The sequence below is a fragment of the Mustela nivalis genome, assembly GCF_964662115.1.
Source record: "Mustela nivalis genome assembly, chromosome: 4".
NCBI classification, from domain to species: domain Eukaryota; kingdom Metazoa; phylum Chordata; class Mammalia; order Carnivora; family Mustelidae; genus Mustela; species Mustela nivalis.
The window spans coordinates 12,124,073-12,151,132 of NC_139023.1; the positions used below are offsets into that span (position 1 = coordinate 12,124,073).

General features: G+C 35.9%; 1 protein-coding gene across 1 annotated transcript; it reads left to right on the forward strand.

Moving 5' to 3' along the window:
• Positions 1-915: 915 nt before the first annotated feature.
• On the forward strand, positions 916-16,134 carry LOC309862486 (UDP-glucuronosyltransferase 2B31-like; the record flags this gene model as incomplete). The annotated part of the gene is given in 6 exon segments (XM_082726371.1): positions 916-1,668; positions 5,148-5,214; positions 5,216-5,279; positions 6,961-7,092; positions 8,949-9,036; positions 15,911-16,134. Coding segments are annotated over 6 exon segments (1,299 nt in total). The 5' UTR covers positions 916-944.
• Between the last annotated feature and the right edge of the window lie 10,926 nt (positions 16,135-27,060).

Genomic DNA, 27,060 nt, shown 5'->3' on the forward strand with positions numbered 1-27,060 from the left:
TAACTATGCTTTAAAAAAAGTAATAAAAAAAGATTTTTAAAAAGCCCTCACCACATACAAACACACACACACAAAATCATGAGGTGTTGGATGTGTTAAACAATCCTGTGGTGCAAACATTTCAAAGTATATAAGTAAAGCAGGTCAGCATGTTGTACACCTTAAACATGCACAATGTTATAATAACGATATCTCAATAAAGTCAGAAAACAAATTCCTAACATAAAAGATTATGCTAATTAAGGGAGCCAGTCACAAAAGACAACATGTTGTATAATTTCATTTATATGAAATGCACAGAACAGATGGTAAATATGACAAAAAGTAGATAAAATGTTGACTAAGACTGAGAGATGCAGAAAATGCATTTCATTAGAGGTTAAAGTTCCCATTTGGGGTGACAAAAGTGCTCAAAAATTGATCATCATAGTGGTCACACAATTCTGTGAATATACTATGAACCACTGAATTGTACACTTAAAATCTGACAATTATATAGCATATGAATTACATGTCAACCAAATTTTTACGAACAAAACAAAACAAAAATCTCTTGAACCATCATATCCAAGAAATAATATTCACCTGTAAAATAACTTTAATTCTTCTGTCACTGGGACTGCAGACAGTGACCTCTCACCACTGGCACTGACATTCTTCCAAAATATATTACATAAGATGGGTGACTTGCACATGTTAGGTCATTGGCTCTAAGCGAGATGATAGAACTTATAAGCATCAACAAATACTAAACACATTTGTGTACAGATGAAATCATCTGCCTTTACCTTTTTCCATTTGCCATCCAAATAATCTGTTCACATAATCTGTTTACTTTGAAATGTAAGAGTTATACTTTAACTTACTGAGTGATTTCTCCTTGACTATAAATACAATGGGACAAGGAAACTGGAATTTGTAAAGAAATATTGCATTCCACCAGGATGCCTACACAGTGGATTTCCGTTCTGTTGCTGCTACAGCTCAATTGTTACTTCAGCTCTGGGAGTTGTGGAAAGGTGCTAGTGTGGCCCACAGAATATAGCCACTGGATCAATATAAAGACAATCCTCGATGAACTTGTCCAGAGAGGTCACGAAGTGACTGTTCTGACATCTTCAGCTTACATTCTTGTTAATCCAAATGAATCATCTGCTATCAAATATGAGATTTTCCCTGCATCCATACTTAAAGATGATTTTTTGGATTTTTTCAGCAAAATGCTCGATATGTGGATATATAACTTGCCAAGAGACACATTTTGGACATATTTTTCAAAAATGCAAGAAATTTTGTGGCAATATTCTGACCATATTCAAAAGCTCTGTGAAGATGCAGTTTTGAACAGGAAGCTCATGACCAAACTACAAGAATTGAGGTTTGACGTCATTCTTGCAGACACTGTTGGACCCTGTGGTGAGCTGCTGGCTGAGCTACTTAAAATACCTTTAGTGTACAGTCTTCGCTTCTCTCCTGGCTTTGAATTTGAAAAGCAAAGTGGAGGACTTTCTTTTCCTCCGTCCTATGTGCCTGTTATTTTGTCAGAATTAAGTGATCAAATGACATTCATGGAAAGAGTAAAAAACATGATATATGTGCTTTATTTTGACTTTTGGTTCCAAACACTTAATGAGAAGAGTTGGGATCAGTTTTACAGTGAAGTACTAGGTAAGTCATGTTTCTAATTGGTAGAATGAAGTCTTAATTCCTAGTGCCTAGGAAGGTGAGTTTGTATTAAGTCAGAGGAATTTGTCTTTTATAAATGAAATGATGAAAGGATAATATAAAATGATCTTCCAGTCTCACAAATATTATGGAAACACTTATATGACACGACCAGTTCCAACTATGTCATCCATTATTGAGGAATCAATATCAATATTGAGGAATCAATATCAATATCAATATCAAAATCAATATCAATATCAATATCAAAATTGAGGAATCAATATCCAGGAATTCAATAACCACAAATTAAAGCACTAAGGATTTCTTGAAGCAATTACGTATCTATTCATTGTGTGTTTGTTTGTAATAATTTAATTTTTTTAAATCTTTCTGGATAAAGTGTTTTAAACCTCTTTTGTTATTTATTAAATACAGGTTGAAAATATTACTTTTGATATGCTTTACTTTTTAGAATAATTTTAAATGACAGCATATGGAGTCAAGATTTCCCAGATAACCCTTGCCCCCACACATGCATAAGGTTCCCCATTATCAGCACCCCCACCAGAGTGGTACATTTGTTACAACTGATGAACCTACATTGACACGTTATTATCCATCCAAAGTCTATAATTTATAGTGGAGTTCGCTTTTGGTGGTGTATATTCTATAGGTTTTAGCAAATTTATAATGATACGTATACACCACTATTATATCAGAGTAGTTTCACTGCCTTAAAAATTCTCTCTGCTGTGCCTATTTCCTACATATCCAATTTACTTTACTTTTCCCATTAAAAAAAAAAAAGGCATTAGAGGGGTTCCTGGGTGGCTCAGTTGTTTAAGCGTCTGCCTTCAGCTCAGGTCATGATCCCAGGGTCCTCGGATTGAGCCCTGAATTGGGCTCTCTCTCAGCAGGGAGCCTGTTCCTCTCTCTTGCTCTGCCTGCCTCTTCCCTTGTTTCTGCTCTATCTGTAAAACAGATAAAATCTTTTTTAAAAAATACATTAGAAATGTCACTATCTTGATGAAAGCAGAGATGCTAATTGAGGAGTCACATTTTTCTCATACAACTGTCTATAGAGTATTAAGGATATTATTTCCACTTGTTTCCCTTTTTTAATTAAAAGTAAAAATGTTTTGTCATATTACCTGAAAGATTCCTTCATAACTGGAAGAAATATTGGCTCTATCCCAGACTCAGAAACCTATGATAGAAGTTTCTAATGATCACAAATTCTTTCACCAGGGCTTATAAATCATGCTTTAAAGGCCTAAAATCTTGTTGAAGGGAGCACATACACATTAATAGTTCACATATGTTACTGCATTAAAGAAAAAATGAGTCAAAATTAATAGTGCACATATCTATTTCCATACTTGATGAAAATATTCCAACTGTTATTTGCAAATATTATTTAATACACAGATATTATTATGCTTCTAATGTGAACCAAGTGCAATGGTAAGTACAAGGAGTCAAGCTGTACTTTAAAATCTCATGTTTTCTTGGAAAATCTAGGATCTAGGGAATAACTTGCTAAATTATAGAAATGAGACTGAGTACTCTGAGGAAGGTGTTTCCATTGCTTAATTGATTGGGGAGCTCAAATAATTGTTTACATTTACATCTATTACATTTGCAGCATATCAAAGGAAATAAATGTATGTTTACTTTGATAGTGGCTTAGGTTTAATAATTGTTTATGTTGTGAATGCACTACTGTGATATTAGAAATGAGACTTACACTTTGTCTTTCATATATACATATGAACAACATATATAAATATGTAAATATATATTTGCATCATTATAGATGTTTGTATCATATATGTGTTCTATTATCAAACTACAAATACTTTTAAACATTTTTAACTAAATTTTTCCAAATTCCTTTCAGAAAATTCCCTAGTATATTCACATTACATCACCATTACGATTACCATTACCTCATTTCCACTACCTACTGTTTGCTGTAGGGTTTTTTTACTTATTTATTTATTTAATTTTATTTTGCATTGTTTTCATTTTAATTCCAGTATAGTTAACTGAGAGTGTTATAGAGTGTTATATTAGTCTCAGGTGTGCAATATAGTTATTCAACAACTCTGGACATCACTCTGTGCCCGTCAGAAGTGCTCTCCTTAATCCCTCATCATCTATTGAAACCATCCACTTACCCACTGCCCCTTTTAACACTTTGTTCTTTACAGTTGAGAGTCTTTTTCTTGGTTTGTCTCTTTGTCTTTCGCTCCTTTGTTTCGTTTCTTAAATTCCACATATGAGTGAAATCATATGGTATTTGTCTTTCTCTGACTGACTTATTTTACTTAGCATACTAGTCTCTAGCTACATCCATGTCACTGCAAATTGTGAGATTTCATTTATTAAAAAAAATATTTAATTTCTTTCCTTGAGAGAGAGAGAGAGAGTGGAAGAAAGAGAGAGGGAGAATCTGAAGTATACTCCACACTGAGCACAGAGCCCCACTTGGGGCTCCATCCCACAACCACTAGATCAGGGCCTGAGCCAAAACCAAGAGTTGGATGCTTAACCAACTGAGCCAGCTGGGTGCTTTAAGAACTCATTCTTTTTTTATGGCTGGGCAATATTCATTGTATGAATATACCACTTCTTCTGTAGCCATTGATCAGCTGATGAACACTTAAGCTGTTTCCATAATTTGGCTACTGTAAATAATGCTGCTGTAAACATTGGGGTACATGTATCCCTTTGAATAAGTGTTTTTGTATGATTTGGGTAAATACCTAAAAGTGCAATTGCTGAATCATAAGGTACTTCTATTTTTAACTTTTTGAGAAACCTCCACACTTGTTTCTTGTGGCTTTGATTTTAGCCATTCTGAAAGATGTGAGGTGATATCTCATTGGAGTTTTGATTTGTATTTCCCTGATGATGAGTGGTGTTGAGCATCTTTTTCATGTCTGTTGGCCAGGTGTATGCCTTCTTTGGAGAAATGTGTGTTCATGACTTCTATCCTTTTTTTAAATTGGATTATTTGGTTTTGGGGTATTGAGTTATATAAATTCTTTATATATTTTGGATGCAAACTATTTCTTTAGGGTTTTGTATAATATCTTGTCATCTGCAAATAGTGAAAGTTTTGCTTCTTCCTTATCAGAGTGGATTTTCTTTCCTTTTGTTGTCTGATTGCAATAGCCAGAACATATAGTACTGCATTGAATAAAACTTGTAAGAGTGGATGTTCTCTTGTTCCTGACTATGGAGTGAAGCTCTAAGCTGCTCCCCATTGAATATGATGTTCACTGTGGGTTTTCAGTATAAGGCCTTTATTTTGTTGAGGTGTGTTCCCTCTAAATCAACATCGTTGAGAGTTTTTATCACGAATGTATGTGTACCTTGTCAAATACTTTTTCTGCATATATGGAAATGATCATATGATTTTTCTCCTTTCTCTTACTAATGTGATGTTTGTTTTGCTTTTTTTCCCCCTTCAGGAAGACCCACTACATTATCTGAGTTAAGGGGAAAGGCTCAAATATGGCTCATTCGAACCTACTGGGATATTGATACCAAACGTTGAGTTTGTTGGAGGACTCCACTGTAAACCTGCCAAACCCCTGCCTAAGGTAAGTGATTCCTGTCTCTTTTGTTTTATTTGCTCGGAGGCATTTAACCAGTATTTTACTTAGAAATATCATTCTTCAACAATGTTTGTGTGTTCAAACAATATCTGGAGTCAAATCCAATGTTCACTTGCTGTCACTCCAACATTTACACAATTCCTCATTTGAGATCCCAAGGCTTGACATATTAGAGCATTAATGGGTTTGCTTAAATGATGAGAACATGTGTTTTCTGCCACATATCAAGGCTAGACAAAAACTCAGTAAAGAACACTGGGAGAGGGATGCCTGTGTGGCTCAGTCAGATAAGGGGCTGCCTTCTGCTCAGGTCATGACCTTAGGGTCCTGGTATAGACACCCACACTGGTCTCCTTGCTCAGCGGGGAGCCTGCTTCTCCCTCTGCCTGTCACTCTGTCTGCTTGTGCTCTCTCCCTCTGACAAACAAATAAATAAAATCTTTAAAAAAAAAAAAAAAAGGATCTTTGGGGGAACATAATAGCTGACTGACAAAATGAATACAGAAAAAACTGCATATTGTACATAATAAGTACCACAAATCCTGCATATTTAATAAGGACCAAATAATTTCAACCACTTAGAGCTGAAAAATATTTATAGCATAAAATTGCAAAATAATTCTGTTAATGTATAAGATGAAACTTTATGAACGAAAGCAATAAGGTAATATGTTTTAAGATGATACTTTACCTTTAAGACATAAGAAAAACAAGCATCCCTTACTGAATGATTTTATGGTCTTTTCAAAATCTTGTTGTCCACTTTTTATTGGTAATAAGATGAAACTAAGATCTTATTTGAGGGTTAACCTAATTCCAATTTTGATTACAAAATGTTTAAGTGTGTATGGTAACTTTCTCAAAGTCTGAATCCTGAGGTAAAACTAGCAAATGTTCTGTTCAGTCTAACACAAGTGTCCAGAACAGATAAATCCATAAATATAATGTATTTACACACTATGGAATATTAGTCACAAAACAGAAGAGACATCTAACACATACTCTAAGGTGGAAAAGCTTCAGGATGTTATAGAAAGTGAAAGGGGGTAATCACAAAAAGACAGATATGGTATGATTCCACTGATAGGAGGTATGTAGATTAGTCAGATTCATAGAAATACAAAGTATAATGATGGTTGCTAAAGATGGTGAAGGAGGGAATGGGGAATTGTTATATAATGAGTACAGAATTTCAGTTTATCAAGATGAAAAATTCTGGTGATTTGTTACCCAGCAGTGTAAATATAGACATTATTGACTACAATAATGACTATTGACTATTCCAGGAATAGTTAAAATGGTCAATTTTTTGTGTATTTCACCACAATTTAAAGATAAAAACAGACATTACTCTAAAACTCCTGATACTATTTGGTATCTCTCTTTTGCTGTTTGAAGATTTTTTTTTTTTAAGATTTATTTATTTGAGAGAGAGAGATGGGGGATAGGGGAGAGGAGCAGAGGGAGAGAGAGAAGACCCAGCATATTCTCCACTGAGTGTAGAGCCAGACCCAGGGCTCAATCTTACAACCCTGAGATCATGACCTGAGGTAAAATCAAGAATCAGATACTTAACTGAGCCACCCAGGCACCCCTGTAGAAATTTGTTTAATAGTGTTTGCTGTGGTGTTCCTCTCTTGTAATGGAACAAATTCTTTCTTCACAGGGAATGGAAGAGTTTGTCCAGAGCTCTGGAGAAAATGGTATTGTGGTATTTACACTAGGGTCTATGGTCACTAACCTGCCAGAGGAAAAAGCCAATGTGATTGCATCAGCCCTTGCACAGATTCCACAAAAGGTTAGATAAAGTAACTTAATCCTATACAACTACTTAATGAGTCTGTTAAACTGTGTAAAGAGTTTGTTTGCCCTTTCCTTCATGACATGGAAACCATGATGACAGCTCCAATTTATCTCAGAGATGAGCAAAATATACATGGCAGATGGTAAAGTAGTACAGAAGGTGTTTTGACAATAACACTGAGATCAGAAAGAAAGATATTTAGGAGGAATATATTTAGGCGATGCAGTGTAACATTTGCTATTATAATGTATCATGGACAGATGCAGAAATCACCAATTTTGTCCTGTCATTCACTCCTTTTCCTTAAAGGATTTCCAAGGGCACTGAAAAACACATAGATGTTCTCTGAAAGGAGTTAAATTTCAACAGTTATGTTAACCAGGAACTATAAAAGTCTGAAAAGCTTCATGCAGTTTATGCTTGCTGGATAATCCAGGTTACTTTTCCTTCCACTAGCTTTTCGAGGAAAGCCAACTCAGTATGCTCTTCAGAGAAAGGATGCCCAGGGCACACCAAGCTATGTTTTGGCAATCGTCCAGCCTAAGTGATTCAGGGAAAGAGAAAAACTGACATGAATAGTGGAGTGGAACAGGTTAAGAGTAAAATAAATGAAAAGGGAGGAGATGAGTCCACCCCTTCAAGGTGACCCTGTGCTTAGTAATAGTGGTTCCAAAAGGACTTTAACTTGCCAGAATAGTAACTCCACCTGATTAAGGAAGGAAATGGAAATATATTAAGGAGTCAACCAGAAACAAGCCTAGGAAGGGAAAGTTTCAGATGCCTCTATGTAAAATATAGTAATAAATTATTTTCCGGTATATAGAAAACACCTGGAGTATTTGGGTATGTATGAACTACTTTTTGGTTTACTGATATAGTTTCTTTTTATGCTAATGTTCACTTAATATCTAATGTTACTTGAACATTCACATAACAAATATATGTTAACCAATGTAAACCATCATCCAGTTTATGTGGATTGCTGGGGAATTCTAAAACAAATCTATTTTGGTACTGGGAATGGAAATTGCTTGGGTATAGAACTCATATTAATTCATGTTATCAATGTTTTGTACTGCATCTCTGAAGTGTTAAGAATCAGTTAAATAAAATGTATCATCATCACAGTTTGGGATGTTTTTCAACAACTGCACTGTTATTTCTGAAGTTCCAATAGGCTCTTCTTTGTAACATTTAAAGAATTTGCAAACCAAGAAATAGTAATAATAATCTAGATTCATGTAAAAAATTACCTTTTTCTTGGATTTAGTGTCTAAAAATTAGTAATGTAAAAGAAATTATAGGTACTAAGAGAAGTTATTTATATTAATAAATAACTGGTAAGCAGAAATATTTATTTCTCACAAACAACAGATTGCATACTTAGCTTTTTTGTATATCAAAAGATGTAAAACTCTAGTAAAATAACATATGGAACAAATGGATATACATGAACTCCCTCCTGTAACATTTTAAAGAAATAAATAGGTAATATTACATTGGAAGCTGATAGCGGTTACAATAGATAAAACAAAGCGAATGTGTAGAACTTAGTAATTTCTGATTTGTTTGCACTAGAATTGTAACAACTGCCTAAAAAATTCTTAAATACTTATATCTGTCACATTAATCTCATTTGTCTAATCTCTATGTGTGAAACATCTTGATTACATTCATACTTGATTGAATGTAAAAATAAGTAAAAAATGTGGGTATTTATAATATTTTTGTCCTATTATTTATCAGTTAGTGAATGGGGTCTAGCTAGATTATCTCTTAATTTCTTTAAAATTCTAATATGCTATAACTTCAAAGTTTCAACTCATGAAATAAGGGGGTTTCTTTAACAGGTTCTATGGAGATTTGTTGGCAAGAAACCAGACAACTTAGGACCAAATACTCGGCTGTATGAGTGGATCCCCCAGAATGACCTTCTTGGTAAGACTCTGGAAAGCACTGAATTAAACGTAATGCTAAACAAAATGATAAGAGTTCCCAAGAAATAAATTGATTGAGCATTCATTATTGAAAAATTCAAAAACAAAACTTAACTTCATTACATTTATTTTGCTGTGCTCGGGGGGAAAAAGATCAGATACGGGATGTTATTATACACAGCCACATTCCTTATGACTAGAACCAAAGTATCCTTATTTCAGGTGTAATTACTTCTCAAGCGTAATTTTCTAATTTTTAATTTAAAATAGCCAACATAGAGTGCATCATTAGTTTCAGTTGTACTGTTCAATAATTTATCAATTGCATGTAACACCCAGTGCTTACCACATCAAATGCCCTCCCTAATGTCCATCACCCAATTACCCCATCCCCCAGCTACCTCCCCTCCAGCAACCCTTGGTTTGCTCCCTATAAGGGTAAACTATAGTACACCATAGGTTTGTCTCCCTGTATGATTTCTTTCCATTCTGTTTTCCCTCCTTCCCCTATGATCCTCTGTGCTGTTTCTTATATTCCACATATGGGTGAAAGCACAAGATTATTGTCTTTCTCTGACTGACTTATTTCATTCAGCATAATACTCTCCAGTTCCATCCATGTCAGTGTAAATGGTAGGTATTCAACCTTTATGATGGCTAAGTAAGATTCCATTGAATAAATATACCACTTTATCTTTATCCACTCATTGTCCATGGACATCTCAGCTCTTTCTACAGATTGGCTATTGTGGACATTGCTGCTATAAACACTGGGGTTTATAGCAGTGCTTCTTCAGAGTTTATCTTTGCGCATGGTGTAAGAAATAGTCCAGTTTCAATCTTCTACATGTGGCTGTCCAATTTTCCTAGCACAATCAATTGAAGAGACTGTCCTTTTTTCATTGAATATTCTTTCCTGTTTTGCCAAAGATTACTGGACAGTAAAGTTTAGGGTTCATTTTTGGGTTCTCTCTTCTTTTCCATTGATCTAAGTGTCTGTTTTTGTGCCAATACCACACTGTCTTCATGATTACAGTTTTGTAATAGAGCTTGAAGTCCAGAATCGTGATGCCACCAACTTTGGATTTCTTTTTCAACATTCCTTTTTTCAACATTCCTTTCAATATTCCTCTCTCAACATTTCTTTTTCAATATTTGGGGTCTTTTCTGGAACCATACAAATTTTAGGATTATCTGTAACAGCTCTTTGAAATGTTGATGGTATTTTGGTCGGGATTGCACTGAATGTGTAGATTGTTCTGCGTACCATAGACTTTTTAACAACATTTATTCTTCTAATCCATGGGCATGGAATATTTTTTCACTTCTTTGTGTATTCCTCAAATCAAATTCTTTCACAAATCTTCTGTAATTTTTAGTGTACAGATCCCTTACCTCTTTGGTTAGGTTTATTCCAATGTATCTTATGGTTTTGGTGCAATTTTAAATAGGATAGACCCTAAAATTTCTCTTTCTTCTGTCTCATTGTTAGTGTATAGAAATGCAACGGATCTCTGTGCATTGATTTTATTTCCTGCCACGTGGCTGAATTCCTGCATCAGTTCCAGCAATTTGGGGATAGAGTGTTTGGGGTTTTCCACATAAGGTATCATGTCATCAGCAAAGAGTGAGAGTCTGACTTCTTCTTTGCCAATTTGAATGCATTTTATTTTCTTTTTGTTGTCTGACTGCTGAGGCTAGGACTTCCAGTACTATGTTGAACAAAAATGGTGAGAGTGGGCATCCCTGTCATATTTCTGACCTTAGAGGAAAAGCTCCGTTTTCCCCCCATTGAGAATGATATTCACTGTGGGCTTTTCCTAGATGGCTTTTATGATATTGAGGTAGATTTCCTCTATGCCTACACTGTGGAGAGTTTTAATCAAGAAACATGCTGTTTTGTCAAATGATTTTTCTGCATCAATAGAGAGGGACATATATGCTTCTTGCCCTTTCTTTTATTAATGTGATGTATTGCAATGATTGGTTTGTGAGTGCAAACAGCCCTTGCAGCAGAGGAGTAAATCTCACTTCATTGTGGTGAATAATCCTTTTGAGGCACTGTTGGATCTTATTGGCTAGTATCTTGATGAGAAATTTTGCATCCATGTTCATCAGGTGTATTGCTCTGTAATTCTTTTTGGTAGGGCCTTTGGTTTGGAAATCAAGTTAATGCTGGCCTCATAAAATGAGTTCAGAAGTTTTCCTTCCATTTCTATTTTTTGAAACAGCTTCAGAAGAATAGGTATTATTTCTTCTTTAAATGTCTGGTAGAATTCCCCTGGGAAGCCATCAGCTCTCGTCTCTTGTTGGTTAGGAGATTTTTTCTTACTACTTCAGTGTCCTTCCTGGTTATCAGTGTGTTCACATTTTCTATTTCTTCTTGTTTCAGTTTTAGTAGGTTATACATTTCCAGAAATGCAGCCATTTCTTCCAGATTGCCTAATTTGTTGGCAAATAGTTGCTCATCATATGTACTTAAAAATTATTTGTATTTCCTTGGTGTTGAGCATGATCCCTCCTCTTTCATTCATGATTTTATTAATTTGGGTCCTTTTTCTTTTTGATAATGTGGCTAGGGATTTATTGATGTAATTAACTCTTTGAAAGAACAAGCTTCCAGTTTCATTGATCTGCTCTACTCTTTAGGTTTCTATTTTGTTGATTTGTGCCCTAATCGTATTGTTTTTTCTTCTGCTTGGTGTAAGGTTTATTTGCTGTTCTTCCTCCAGCTTTTTTAAAGTTAACTTGTGTAGTTAAGACCTTTCTAATTTTTTTTTGAAAAAGGTTTGCATTGCTATGTACTTCCCTCTTAGGATTATCTGTGCTGCATCCTAAAGGTTTTGAACAGTTGTGTTTTCATTTTCATTGGTTTCCATGAAACTTTTAATTCTTCTTTTATTTCCTGGTTGACCCATTCATTCTTTAAAAGAATACTCTTTTACCTTCAAATGAGTTCCTTCCAACCATCCTCTCATAATTGAGTTCAAGCTCAAAGCATCATGCTCTGAAAATATGCCGTGGGTAATCCCAAGCTCTGGGTATGGGTTGAAAAACAATATGTGACCCAGTATGTGATCTACTCTGGAAAATATTCCATGTGCACTTGAGAAGAATGTGTATCCTGTTGCTTTAGATGGAATGCATTGTATATGTCTGTGAAGCCCATCTGGCCCTCTGTGTCATCCAAAGCCTTGTTGCCTTGTTGATCTTCACTTAGATGTCCATTACAGTGAGTGAAATATTGAAATTCCCTATTATTGTATTACTATCAAGGTGTTACTTTGTTTATTAATATATTTATATAAGTCACTGCTCCCAAGTTAGAAGCATACATATTTATAATTGTTAGATCTTCTTATTGGAAAGACCCTTTAATTATGAGATAGTGTCTCTCTTCATCCCTTTCATCCTTGGGGTTTCATCCCAAACCAGACTTTGGTTTAAAATTTGATTTTTCTGATATGAGGATTGCCAACCCAGCTTTCTTTTGATACCTATTAGGATGAAAAATGTTTTTCTACCCCCTCACTTTTAATCTGGAAGTGCCTTTGAGTCAAAAATGTGTCTCTTGCAGACAGCATATCGATGCGTCTTGCTTTTTTTATGTATTCTGATACCCTGTGTCTTTCAGTTAGTCCATTTAGCCCATTTACATTCAGAATAACTATTGAAAGATATGAGCTTAGTGCTATTGTATTATCTGTAAAGTCACCGATTCTATAGATTGTCTCTGTTCCTTTCTGGCCTATGTTACTTTTGGACTCTCTCTTCACTTAAAGAATCTCCTTTAATATTACTTTCAGAGTTGGTATAATGATCAGAAATTATTTGAATTTGTTTGTCCTGGAAGCTTTTTCTCTCCCTATTTTGAATGACAGCCTTGCTAGATAAAGTATTCTTGATTTATATTTTTTTTTTATTTAGCACACTAAATATTACATGCCAGTCTTCTCTGGCAAGCCAGATCTCTGTGGATAGGTCTGCTTTGAGTCTAGTATCTCTGCTTTTGAAGGTTATGGACCTCTTGCCCCAAGCTGCTTTCAAAATTTTCATTTTGTCTCTGAGATTTGCAAGTTTTATTGTTATGTGTCAAGGTGTTGACCTACTTTTCTTGATTTTTAGGGGGGTTCTCTGTGCCTCCTGGATTTGAAAGCCTGTTTCCTTCCTCAGATTAGGGAAATTCTCAGCCATGATTTGCTCAAATATGCCTCATGGACCTTTCTTCCTCTTCCTCTCTGACCCCAAAAACTCTAATATTATTTTGCTTCATAGGATCACTGATTTATCAAATCTCCCCCACCCTCTGGGTCCATTAGTTGTTTTTCTTGCTTTTCTCTGGCTTCCTTCCTTCCTTTTCATGATCTTGTCCTCTATGTCACTGACTCTCTTCTGCCTCATTTACCGTAGCTATAAGAGCATTTATTTTAGATAGCATCTCAGTTAAAGTATTTTTATTTTAAGCCTTATTAGATTATATTTCTGCACTAAGAGATTCTATAGTGTGTTTAATGTTTTTTTCAAGCCAACTTAGACTTTATAATCATTATCTTGAATTGCAGCTCTGGCATTTTACTAATATCCATTTTGATTATATCTGTGGCAGAGTATCATCTATGGTTCTTTCTTTTGTTGTGATTTCCTCTTTCTAGTCATTTTAACCAAAGAAGAATGGAAGAATGAGACAACAAAACAAAAAAGATCAACCACGAATCAAATGAAACACACACTAGACAAATCCAAAGAGCTTAGAAAATTAAAAAAAAAAAAAAAAGGGAGAGAGATTATAATCTCCCAGGTGGACAAAACATGGTGATCCACTTGGTTCGGGGTATATTTTGGTCTGTTGGAAGACACTAAATCCCAAAATTGTAAAGAAAGCAAAACTCATGTAAAAACACAAAAATAAAACTGAAACAGTGCAAGGAAGCCAAAAATGAAGAATAAATCTATAAAATGCAAATTTAAAAATGAAATTTAAAAAATGCTTAAAAACAAAGAATTGATAAAATAAGAAACCAGTCAGCATGCCTGGGTGGCTCAGCCACTTCAGCTATTGGCTTTGGCTCAGGTCATGATTTCCAGGTTTTGAGATCAAGCCCTGCATGCGGCTCCCTCCTCAGCATGGAAACTGCTTTTCTCTCTAGTTCCCCCTGCGATTTCCCTGCTCATTCTCTCTCTATCACACACATATAAGCAATATTTTAAACTGATAAGAACAGAAAAAAATAAAGTAAGAAACCAGTTGAAAAGGAAAAAAAGAATAAAACAAGAGATTTTATACTGAAAGTTAAATGATGAAAAACTGAATTCTATATATATTTTCTTCTGGTGCTGGAGTCTTATAGTCCTCTGTGCTCCAAAAACTGGTTGTTCCCTGTTGTTTCCACTGGTCTTCCAGGGGAAGGGCCAGCTGCACTGATTCTCAGGTATCTTTACCTGGGCAGATTTCCACAGACCCCAGGGGTTGGGCTCAGTATAAGCTTTCTGATTGCTCTATGTGGCTTTTGTTCACTGAAGACCCTCTCTCCCTCTTTGGAGGATGAAAATAAAAATGGCTGCATGCCAGTCTCCAGCCCTGGAGCTGAAAGATCACAGCCCCTTCTCTTCAGCAAAACTTCAGGGATAAGCAGTTTTCAGGTCTGTGTGTACCAAACTGCAGACCCGTGTGGTGTGCACCCACACTGATCCTCCCAGGGAAAGGGGGAGGGTCACCACATTTCTGCCCTTTGGAGGTCCCCCACACATAGAATGGTCACCCTGATCATGGTGCAGTTTGCAGTTTATGGCAAACTGAGCTGAGAGCCCCCTCTCTGTCTCACTGAACATAACTGGTTTCTCTGCTCTAATGGATTGGGAATTCTGCAGCCCACGCACCCCTGTTCTTTCTGTGACCCCAGGGATCCTGAGACCACACTGTCCCACCTAGGATTCTGCCCCACTTTGCCACCTGGGCACCTTTCAGGCAGGGACATCTCTCCCTGGAACAGACTTCTGAAGAGTCTGAATTTGCCCTCCAGGGCTAAATCACTTTCTGGTAGCCAGCTTATGGATGCTCCCTCCCCCTACCATCTATCTTCCGAATATACCCTCAGATTCATTTTGCTGCACCTCCCACCTTGCAAAAAGTGCCCACTTTTCTACTTGTAGAATTTCAGCAGTTCTTTTCTTACATCTCAAGTTGAATTCATAGGTGGTCAGAATGGTTTGATAGTTATCTGACTAAATTCAGGGACAAGATGAAATAAGGTCCCTTACTCTTCCACCATCTTGCCACTCCCACTAAATTTTTAATAACTAAATGGATCATCACTTCGTCTCCTGATTCTCCCACTTTATTCCTATCATTTCTCATTCTGCATGGCTATTCAGTGCTAAAAAAATTATTCCCAGTGACTCTACACTTTCTCCAGGAAAACACCATAATCGTTTTCATGAAGTCATAACATATTTCATGATAAAGTGCAGTCTTTCTTTCCCCTGATTTGAACCACCACTATCAGACTTCCTGTTGCCTTGACACTCCACATGTTAAACTCAGTGGCATTACTGTTTAAGAGAATATGTTCTAATATGCCGCCTCCTTTTCTTTTCTTTCTTTCTTTCTTTTTTTTTTTTTGCACATGCTATTCTTTATCCAGAATTTTCCCTTTCAATCTGTCTGTTCAGCCATCTTGTAACCATTTTTCAAGTTACAACTGCCACACCAATTTTCACTGACTTCTCCAGCAGATTTTTGCTCTTCTTGCTCTGAGATCTAAAAGACGTTTTAATGCTATTTCATATGTATTGTACTATGTGCCTTATGTTGCTAAACTCTCCTTTTTTTCCTAAGAATTATAATTACTAATGTGCTGAGATTCATCCAATCCTAGGTCATCCAAAAACCAAAGCCTTTGTAACTCATGGTGGAACCAATGGCATCTATGAGGCGATCCACCATGGGATTCCAATGGTGGGCATTCCCTTGTTTGCGGATCAACATGATAACCTTGCTCACATGAAGGCCAAGGGGGCAGCTGTCAGTCTGGATTTCCACACACTGTCTAGTACAGATTTGCTCAATGCATTGAGGATGGTCATTAATAACCCTTCGTGAGTATTATATTTTTTTTCATTAATAGTATTTGGAGATAGGTTCTTCTATCAATGATGACTATGCATTTCATCCTGTATTTAAGAAGCTAATTTTGAAATATTAATATGTGTAACTGATCTTAAACTTACCTTTATTTTCAACCATTTTTTGCAACGTTGCTTTTTAACCCCATTGATTTAATGGGCTGCCACAATTTTCTATATGAGCAAATGCAAAAGTTATATATGGAATTGTAATGACACATATTTAAAAATATGATAGAATTCCTAAAATGAAAGAATGAAGACTTTTCAGTTATGTAAAATAACTTTCAATTCAGTACCAAGAATATCCAAAACTATAAAACTTTTTGCCCAAGAATTAATTTTTATTTTTATTTTAATATATTTTATAATATGTGATTTATGTACCATAATATTTAAGGTACAAAAAATCAAACATATGTAGTATGTTACAGAATTATGAAGCCATGACTATAATCTAAGTTTGGGACATTTTCATTAACCCAAAAAGGAATTGCATATGACTTAGAAGTCATTTCCCATTCCTCTTGCCTTAAGTAAACAATCTACTTTCTGGCTCTACTAATTGTATTCTGGATATTTCATATAAATGGAATCATAAAATCATGGCCCTATTGCATGTGACTTCTTTCACTTGGCATGTTTTGAGTTTCAAGTTTCACTGATGTGGTAGTTTTGCATTGATGAATAATATTCTATAGTATGGATAAATTACAATCTATTCATCCATCAGTTCATGAACATTTTGGTTATTTCCACATTTATGAATCATAAATATTACTACATATTTATTGTATGAACAAAATTTGTTACTTCTTTTGGAAATGAAAGGAAATTTTTGGAATTCTGGAATTGCTGATCATTCCTTCCTCTGTAAGGAACTGCCAAATTGATATCCAAAGGAGATGCACCATTTTACATTTCCACCAGATGAGTATGGGAGATCCAAGTTCTCCACATCATTACCAACACTTGTTATCATCTGGTATCATCCCTACTCAGCAGGGAGCCTGATGTGGGGCTCGATCTCAGAACCCCGAGATCATGACCTGAGCTGAAGGCAGAGGCTGAACCCACTGAGCCACCCAGGTGCCCCTATCATCTGTTTCATTATAGACATCCCAGTGAGTGTGAAGTGGTCTCTCCTTGTGCTCTTGATTAGCATTTCCCTTAGAGCCCAAGTTATTAAGCATCTTTTCATATACCAATTGCCATCCATGTGTCCTCTTTAGAGAAATGTCTATTCTCTATTATTAGAGAAATGTCTATTCCAATTATTTGATAATTTTTAAATTTGATTATTTGTCTCACCTTATTAAAGAATTTGTTATGTGTTATGAATATAACACATTAACAGATATATGATTTATTAATGTTTTCTTCCATTATGGTTGCCTTGATTTTTCACTTTCTTGATTGTATCCTTTAAATAGAAAACTTTTTGAAGATGGTGAGACAAATAAAGAAATTTTCTATATTACACAGGAAAATAATGTGTGGGTATTTGTATTATTATTATGTATTATTATTATGTATGATTAGCATAGCAACCACGAATTCGGTATTTGTTACTACTCTCAGTATTAATATTATATTAGGAGGAACCAGGTGGTGGGTTTTAGAGAGGGCATGGATTGCATGGAGCACTGGGTGTGGTGCAAAAACAATGAATACTGTTATGCTGAAAAGAAATAAAAAATTTAAAAAATACATATTAGGAGGGTATCTAAAGATATAGCGAAAAATGTGTTATCAAGAAGAAAATGGTAGAACAATGAATTAATAAAATAATTTAAATAGATAAGGAAGGAAGAAAAAGAAATATATGGCAGGTTGGGGAAATAGAACAGAAAAAAGAGAATAAGAGAGTAGGTAAAAATATAAATATGCCAGCACATTTATTAAACTTTAACAGATTACATAATTTGAAGACAAAGATTGTCAGAATGCATTTTAAAAACTATATACTGTTTATAAGACATGTTCAAACAGAAATGTAGAAGAGGATTTTAAGTACAAATGTAGAAAATGATCTATTTTAGCAGTAACCATGTAAAAAGATGTTGTGCCTATGCGACTATCAGACACAGTACTCCAGAATCACTAATAAAAATAAAGATACATATTTCATAATGATACATAGACTGATCTGTCAAAACAACACAAATTAGTACCTGGTGACACCTACTATGAAAATATCAAAATGCAGCAGACATAGACAAAAGAACAAACACACAACTCTACAGACATAATATTGAGTTTTCAAACATCTTTCTCAATAACATAGAAAAAGAAGACAAAAAAGAAAGAAAGAAGAAAGAAAGAAAGGAAAGATGGAGGGACAGAAAGATAATGAAATGACTTAATTCCTAAATGTTTAAAGGATTCAATTTGAAATATAACCTATCCCACATACATACACATCATAATATATAACACAACAGAGAATACATATATTTCAAGGATGGAATAGATACTGGAATTAACCATATGCTGGGCTATATACCAAGAGTAAATTTGGAAAATATAAATCATCAACAGTATACTGTCCAGCCTTACTGGAAGTCACTTAGAAATTGTCAAAAAGAAAGATAATGGAAACATCTCTAAATTTTGGAAATTAAGTAATATACTTCTACATAATTCAGTCAATAAAAAATCACAGCCCTAAATAACCTTCTTCTCAGCTATTCCACTTTCACATTTCACACAACTGTATGAACATGTAAATCTAAAGAAATACACAAGATTTTTATGACAGCTTTAGTAATAACGGCTAAAAAATTGTTAACACAAATGTCCACTGATCGTTAAATGAAGAAATACTCTGTGGTGTTGCCAAACAATGGAATACTATACAGTAATAGAATTAACCGACAACTATTAGACAAAAGACAAAAGGAAATGAGTGTTATCTTATTCTGATACATAAATAATAAAGGCTAATCTATGATGACTAAAAGGGTCAGAGAGGATGGGATCCTCCGGATAGCAAGTTATACCCCATATCAATATCTTAGTAGTAGGTGTATTATTATATCCACTTCACAATAATAATCTAGCTAATTTTGAATTTATGAGCTATTCAGTTGAGACTATGTGCATTTTTCTTATGTTATATATTTAAATGTTATTACGGAAAATATATTTCAAAATTCTAGGTTTCAAAGAGTAGCACACACATGCATGCACACACACACACATCCCCAATGTCTAAGGGTGCTTTGATAGTGTGGCCCAGAAAAGTCTGAGATAGAACACAAAGCTGGTCATCTATCAACATGTAGAAGCAGCTTTGATGTGTTGCAGGGAGAAGTGTCCAGCACAGAGACAGAGGGGACAGAAAGTGCGAAGGTGCTTAAGTGAGGACATGTTTGGCAACTTCAGTAACTCCTAGCAGGCCTTTATGACTACAATAGAGTGTACATGGGACAAAGTGACAGGAGGAGAGGTTGCCAGGGACCCATATCTATAAGATCCTATAGGCCAAAACCCATAGCTGGATTTTATTCTAAAGGCAATGAGAAGCCAGATGGAAATTTTGAGCAGGGAAGTGCCGTGATATCGGTTTCAAAAATCAGACTAGCTACATGATGAAAAATAAAGAGTAAAGGGTAGAAGAGTAGAGACACAGGGACCAGTGAGGTGGCATTTTAATTACCATGACACAATTCCCTTTGCTACTTCATGAGGTCATTCTACAAGTGCATTCCCACCATCTCACCTACAGCTGTTACGAGGGCCTATAGCATTTCCTCTGTTAGAAAAGATCAAACTGGGGCGCCTGGGTGGCTCAGTGGGTTAAGCCGCTGCCTTCGGCTCAGGTCATGATCTCAGGGTCCTGGGATCGAGTCCCACATCGGACTCTCTGCTCAGCAGGGAGCCTGCTTCCCCCTCTCTCTCTGCCTGCCTCTCCATCTACTTGTGATTTCTCTCTGTCAAATAAATTTAAAAAAAAATCTTTAAAAAAAAATTAATTAATTAAAAAAAAAAAGGCTTTAGAAAAGATCAAACTATCCTCACTGCACTTCCATTTTCACTTCTCAGAATAGTTGGTGATGGGAAAATTCCAATTGAAATGCCAAATCTCCAGTGCGGATCCAAATAAAAAAACATACCAGTCTGATGACTGGTTCTTGTGGCCCAGAAGGATGGGGCTCCAAAGCCCACAACAAGGTGCTGCCTCAGCTGGGCATGTCCAGCAGTGGCACCTGGAGGTAGCCTCCGTGCTAGTAGTGGGCTGTCATGGAGTTGGCTGCCCCCAGACCTGTTCCGGTCCTCGGCAACCCAGCCCAGGCCCCCTGGACCCTGTGGCTACGACATAGCGAGAATGAACAGCCTGGCCCGTGAAGTGCTGCATGGCTGGCAGCCCTCAGTCAAACCAGTCTTTACAACCCCAGCCTGGCTGTGTGCCTCAGTTCACCCAAAGGCATAAATGCCCTACATGGTACCTAGCCGGACGCTGCTATTTCTTGTCTGCGACTGGGGCATGTGGCTGATTGCGTAGATGACGGCACATTCACTACCTGGTGCACATCTCTTGTGTGCTAGGCACATGGCCTCTGCTATGGGCCACTGCCCTGAGCTTAGAGGGCCCAATCACAGCCCACCACTCCTTCAGTGGGCCTTGCCATGGCTTTGTATTCGCACCTCCAGCAAGGACTGGTGACCAGCCATGCAGATAAATGTCTGGGTACCTGGTGCCATTCTGAGATCCTTGCTGTCTGCAAGCTCTGAAAGGGGGCATGGATCACCGCAGGCCTGGGCCTCTCTTGACATGGCAGCCTGTTCTTCTCTGATGCCTTCAGAGGACACTGCTGCTGTATTGAGCTGCAAAGCCACAACCCCACATGTGGCTTGCAGGGAGTGGCACACTGGGAAGCTCTCTATGGCTCCTGAGCCATGGCTTAGAAATACTTAAGGACAGCATGTTTTCTAGTAAGACATTCTTTGGCTTTTATTTCTACTTTAAATGGTAGAATATATCCTACAGAAGTAAGTGTTTAAAATGTAAATTGTTTTACTTATCTGTGAAGTGGTCATTATAGTAAATATTCTAATTAGTGCCAGAGTGAGGTAATTACTACTTAGCAAGCTAAGGAAACCATCTTTATATTCTGTCAGTTTCTCTTATAAATGGGGCTATATTTTTTTAAATTAATGTCAGGGTCAATCTTATTTGAACACATGTAACACTTTAAGTACAATACTGAATTGAGGTGGAATTGTGACCATTCTAATCTTCACAATCTCAGTGAAAACCTTTCACTGTTTCACCAATATTCCCTGATATTGCCTTGCTGTAGATAAATAGTCTATCAAATTAAGGAAATTCCCTTCTGCTAAAAAAGAAAAGAAGAAGAAGAATCTGAGAAAACTGTTTTTGTGAAGTATAATGTAGAATGAGTTTTCAAATAAAATTTTTTAAAAAGTTTTTATTTATTGGGGCGCCTGGGTGGCTCAGTGGGTTAAGCCGCTGCCTTCGGCTCAGGTCATGATCTCAGGGTCCTGGGATCAAGTCCCGCGTCAGGCTCTCTGCTCAGTGGGGAGCCTGTTTCCCTATCTCTCTCTCTCTGCCTGCCTCTCCATCTACTTGTAATTTCTCTCTGTCAAATAAATAAATAAAATCTTAAAAAAAAAGGGGGGGGTTTATTTATTTGATAGAGAGAGAGATCACAAGTAGGCAGAGCAGCCAGCAGAGAGAGAAGAGGAAGCAGGCTCCCTGCTGAGCAGAGAGCCTAAAGTGGGGCTCTATCCCAGGAACCCAAGATCATGACCACCGCCAAAGGCAGAGTCTCAACGCACTGAGCCACCCAGGCACCCTCAAATAAAATTTAAACATACTTTTTAATCATGCATTTCTACCTCTAGGAATCAGTCATGTAGAAATACACATGCACATGTTTATGGACAGCATATTAGCAGAAGTACCTAAATATCTATCAAACATACCTCCAATGAAAGACATAATGTATACAGTAATTACAGAGAAGATTTTGTTGTAAGTAATATTGTTGCATGTTCCCCACATCACATTGCTAAATGAACAAGTTCCAGAAATAAAATAAAATACATGTTAATTTGTACAAACACAAAAGAAACATTCTGAAAGAACACCCAGAACATCAAAGGATGGTAATATAGACATTTATACATGTCTTAATCTTTTGACATTTCACAGCATGGTTTTCATGTGTTAATTATACTGAATAAAAAAATCTGCTAATGAAATAAACATATGATTTCAATATAACAAGTTCCAAGATTTTGCTGTTGCGCTATCAGGTCAGTAATGTTATTCAGAATACTTGAATTGACCAAAATCTCATACACCATCTATTGTTACAAATTTGGGCCCCGTTTTCATGTTTAAGAAATCCTTCATCTAAAATACCTAGTAATAAATATATTAGAATAATTATTAAAAATTTCAATACATGTTAAGATCTAAATGCACAATTCTTAATGATGTTACTGTGTTTTTAATGTCAGTATTACATGAATTTTACAGTAGCTTAGTGACCTCTGCTGGCTGACTCCCAAAAGATTATAGAGTAATGGACATTGGGGAGAGTATGTGCTATGATGAGTGCTGTGAATTGTGTTAGACTAATGAATCACAGACGTGTACCCCTAAAACAATTACACATTATATGTTAATAAAAAGATTATTTTATGGTAATTTTAAATCATGACTGCAAATAGCAGGAACATGAGTATTCTCTAATTATCATTAGATGTGTGAATGAAGATCCTTTGGATGATTATATCTCAGCCATTATATAACTGTAACCCACTGAGAAACCCAAGAATCAATGCAAAGAACCTAATGCATGAGCCCAGCTGACACTCAGAAAAATGAGAGATAATAATAAAAAGATTATTGATGTTATAGGCCCCTAAATATGGGGGCAGGTTGTTCTGAAGAGAAAGAACTCAGGAATGACATTTCCACATTTTTAAAAAATTATACACATGTGACAATATCACAACTAAGAAATATCTTTTAAAAAATGGGAGCTATAAATGTTACATTTTGAAAATAACTGTAGCTTAGAATGCACACAGCATACACCAGAGACACTCCCTGAGGCACTAGGCCCTGGACAGTATAGACCTCTTCTTAATATAGCCATTACTCTCAGGAGCAGGAAGCAAAACAGGCTTTCCTAACACAGAGAAGACAGAGACCTATAGAGAATGTCAAGATAGAGAAATTCACCCTGAAAGTAAAAACAGTAAGACATCACAGTCAGGGACCTAATCAACACAAGTATAAGTATTGTGCCTGAACTGAAATTTAAATCAACTATCATAAAAATACTAGCTGGGATCAGGAAAAGCATACAAGATACCAGTGAGTCCCTTACAACACAGTTAAGAGCTAGTCAGACCAAAGAAGGAGGAAGGAAAAAAAATGCTCTAAATATGATGCAAAACCACCTGGATGTAATGACCACAGGATGGAAGTGTCAGAAGAATGACTAAGTGATATAGAAGATAAAATTATGGAAAATAATGAAGCTGAAAAGAATAGTGAAAGAAAAATATTGGATATGAATGTAGACTTTGGGAACTCAGTGACTGCAGAAAGTGTAGTAACATTCTTATCATATGAATCCCAAAGAAGAAGAAAGGGGAAAAGGGGTAGAAGGTTTATTTTAGTAAAATATAGCTGAAAACATCCTTAATCTGAGGAAGGAAGCAGATATCCAAATCCAGGAGGCACAGAGAGCACCCAACAAAATCAACAGAATCAGGCCACCATCACGACTTATTGTAATCCAATTTGCAATATATAAAGATAGGGAAAGAATTCTGAAAGCAGTGAAGGAAAAGAAATCCCTCAACTACAAGGCAAGACAAATCCAATTAGCAGCAGATCTCAAAGAAATTTCTAAGACCAAAAGAGAGTGGCATGATATATTCAAAAAACTGAAAAGGAAAAATATGCAGTCAAGAATACTTTATCCAACAAGACTGTCATTCAGAGTAAGAGAAATAAAGAGTTTCCAGCACAAACAAAAACTAAAGAAGTTTGTTTGTGACCACTAAACTAGCCCTGCAAGAAATAATAAAGGGGAATCTTTGAGTGGGAGAGAAAGACCAAAAGTGACAAGATTAGAATGGAACAGAGACAATTGCAGGAAACAATGAAAAAACAAGTAATAGCACTGAATACAGATCTATCAATAATTACTTTGAAGGTATATGGACTAAAATTATAAGAAAAGACCCATCTGTAATCTGCCTACAAGAAACTCATTTTAGACCTAAATCCACCTACAGATTGAAAGTAAGGGAATAGAGGAATATTAAACATGCAGATGGTGTTCTTTAGCTTCCAGGTGTTTGAGTTGCTTCTGAACTTTTCCTTGTGATTGAGCTCCAGTTTCAAAGCATTGTGATCTGAGAATGTGCAGGGAATAATCTCAGTCTTTTGGTATCAGTTGAATCCTTATTTGTGACCCAGTATGTGGCCTATTCTGGAGAAGGGTTCCATGTGCACTTGAGAAGAATGAGTATTCTGTTATTTTAGGGTGGAATGTTCTGTATATATCTATGAGGTCCATTTGTTCCAATGTGTCATTCAATGCTCTTGTTTCTTTATTGATTTTATGCTTCAATGATCTATTTCTGAGAAAGGCGTGTTAAGATCTCCTACTATTAATGTATTCATATCAATATGACTCTTTATCTTGATTAACAATTTTCTTGTGTAATTGGCTGCTCCCATATTGGGGGCATAGATATTTACAATTATTAGATTATCTTGGTGAATAGTCCCTTTAGGAATGATATAGTGTCCTTCTGTATCTCTGACTACAGTCTAGTTTAAAATCTAATTTGTCTGATATGAGAATCGCTACCCCAGCCTTCTTTTGAGGCCCATGGCATGAAAGATGCTTCTCCATCCCTTCACTTTCAGTCTGGGTGTATCTTTAGGTTCAAAATGGGTCTCTTATAGACAATATATGGATGGGTCCTGTCATTTTAGACAATCTCAACCCTGTGCCATTTTATGGGTGCATTTAGGCCATTCACATTGAGAGTGATTATTGATAGATACGTTTTTATTGACATCGTGTTACCTTTGAAGTCTTTCTTTCTATAGATTGTCTCTATATTTCTGTTCAATGCTATTCTTGGGCTTTTTCCTCTTTTATAGAACCCCCCTTAATATTTCCTGCAGTATCGGCTTGGTGGTTGCATAGTCTTTTAAGCCTTGCCAGTCTTGGAAACTCTTTATCTCTCCATCCATTTTGAATGTCAGTCTTGCTGGATAAAGTTTTCTTGGCTGCATGTTCTTCTCATTTAGTGCCTTGAATATATCTTGCCAGCCCTTTCTGCCTTGCCAGGCCTCTGGACAGGTCTGACGTTATTCTGATGGGCTTTCCTCTGTAAGGAGCCTCTTTGTCCTAGAAGCTTTCAAGAGATTATATCTGCAATTATGATTCCTGAATTTGACTATTAAGTGCCTTGATGTTTTTCGGGAATCTATAATCTTGGGTGGAGACCATTCGGCCTCTAGTACATGAACACTGATGCCATTCACGAGATTGGGAAAATTTTCATGAAGAACTTGTTCCACTATATCTTCTAGACTTCTTTCTTTCTCCTCCCCTTCAGGGATTCCAATAATTCTGACACTGGAACGTTTCATGGCATCATTTATTTCCCTGATTCTGTTTTCGTGGCTTCTAAGCTGTTTGTTCCAGACTTCCTCATCATCCTTTCTCTCTGTTTGTCCTCCCGATCACTAATTCTATCTTCTGTCTCAGTTACCCTAGTTTTAAGAGAATTTAGATTAGATTGGAACTCACTTAGAGCATTATGAACCTCATCCCTGGTGGCTTTCAGCTCTGCCCTAACATTATAAACATCATCTCTGGTTGCTTTCAACTTGGCCCTAATCAATTCCGTTTGGTCATCCATGGCTTTCTCCAACCTAGCTGTTGCCTAAATTATTGTTAGATAATATTAGATAGTATTAGATCTGTTGAAGAAGGCCCATCCTCCACGGAATGGGAGAAGATATTTGCAAATGACAGTACAGACAAAAGGTTGATATCCAGGATCTATAAAGAACTTCTCAAACTCAACACACACAAAACAGATAATCATATCAAAAAATGGGCAGAAGATATAAACAGACACTTGTCCAATGAAGATATACAAATAATTACTAATAGGAGCTGTTGTTCTGAAGTTGCAAAAACAAGATTTTAATCCATGTCAGTGATTGTTAAGAATTATATAAAGAAATGGTTTTTGCAAACTACTTACTTTTCCATTAAGTATTAAGTTCTCAGAAAACTTTTGTACCCTTTTTAAAGAATTAAGACAGTTTGCAGAATGCATCAGGAGTCTTAAAAATTCTTTATAGCCTTTGGCTTCATAATATATTCATAGAACTATGCAGAAAAAAATAATCAAGATGTACAAAATTTGACGCAATTATTCATAAAAGTAAACACTGGAAATAATCTAAATACCCAAAATTAAGTAATAATTAAATAACTTATATTTGTGTATATCATGCCATTATAATAGGTTTAATCAAAAAAAGCTTAATCACACTTAATGAGCTGTATTTATAAGATTTGGTTGAAAAGAGAGGGGCAAAATGATAAATATAAGATCACAATTTTCTTGCACAATGAAAAAATACAACAAATTGGGATTAAAATTTTCAAAACATATGTCACAACGTAGACTTAATTATATGAATAAAGATTAGAATGAAAACAAATTTTAGCATAATGTCAAGTTCCATCCATGTGATCACAAATGGCACTTAGGTTGTTTCCACTGGTTGTTGTAAATAATATTTCAACAAACATGCATTGTCAATATCCTGTTTTTCTTTCCTTTTTTTTTTTTTTTTTGAGTATACACCCAG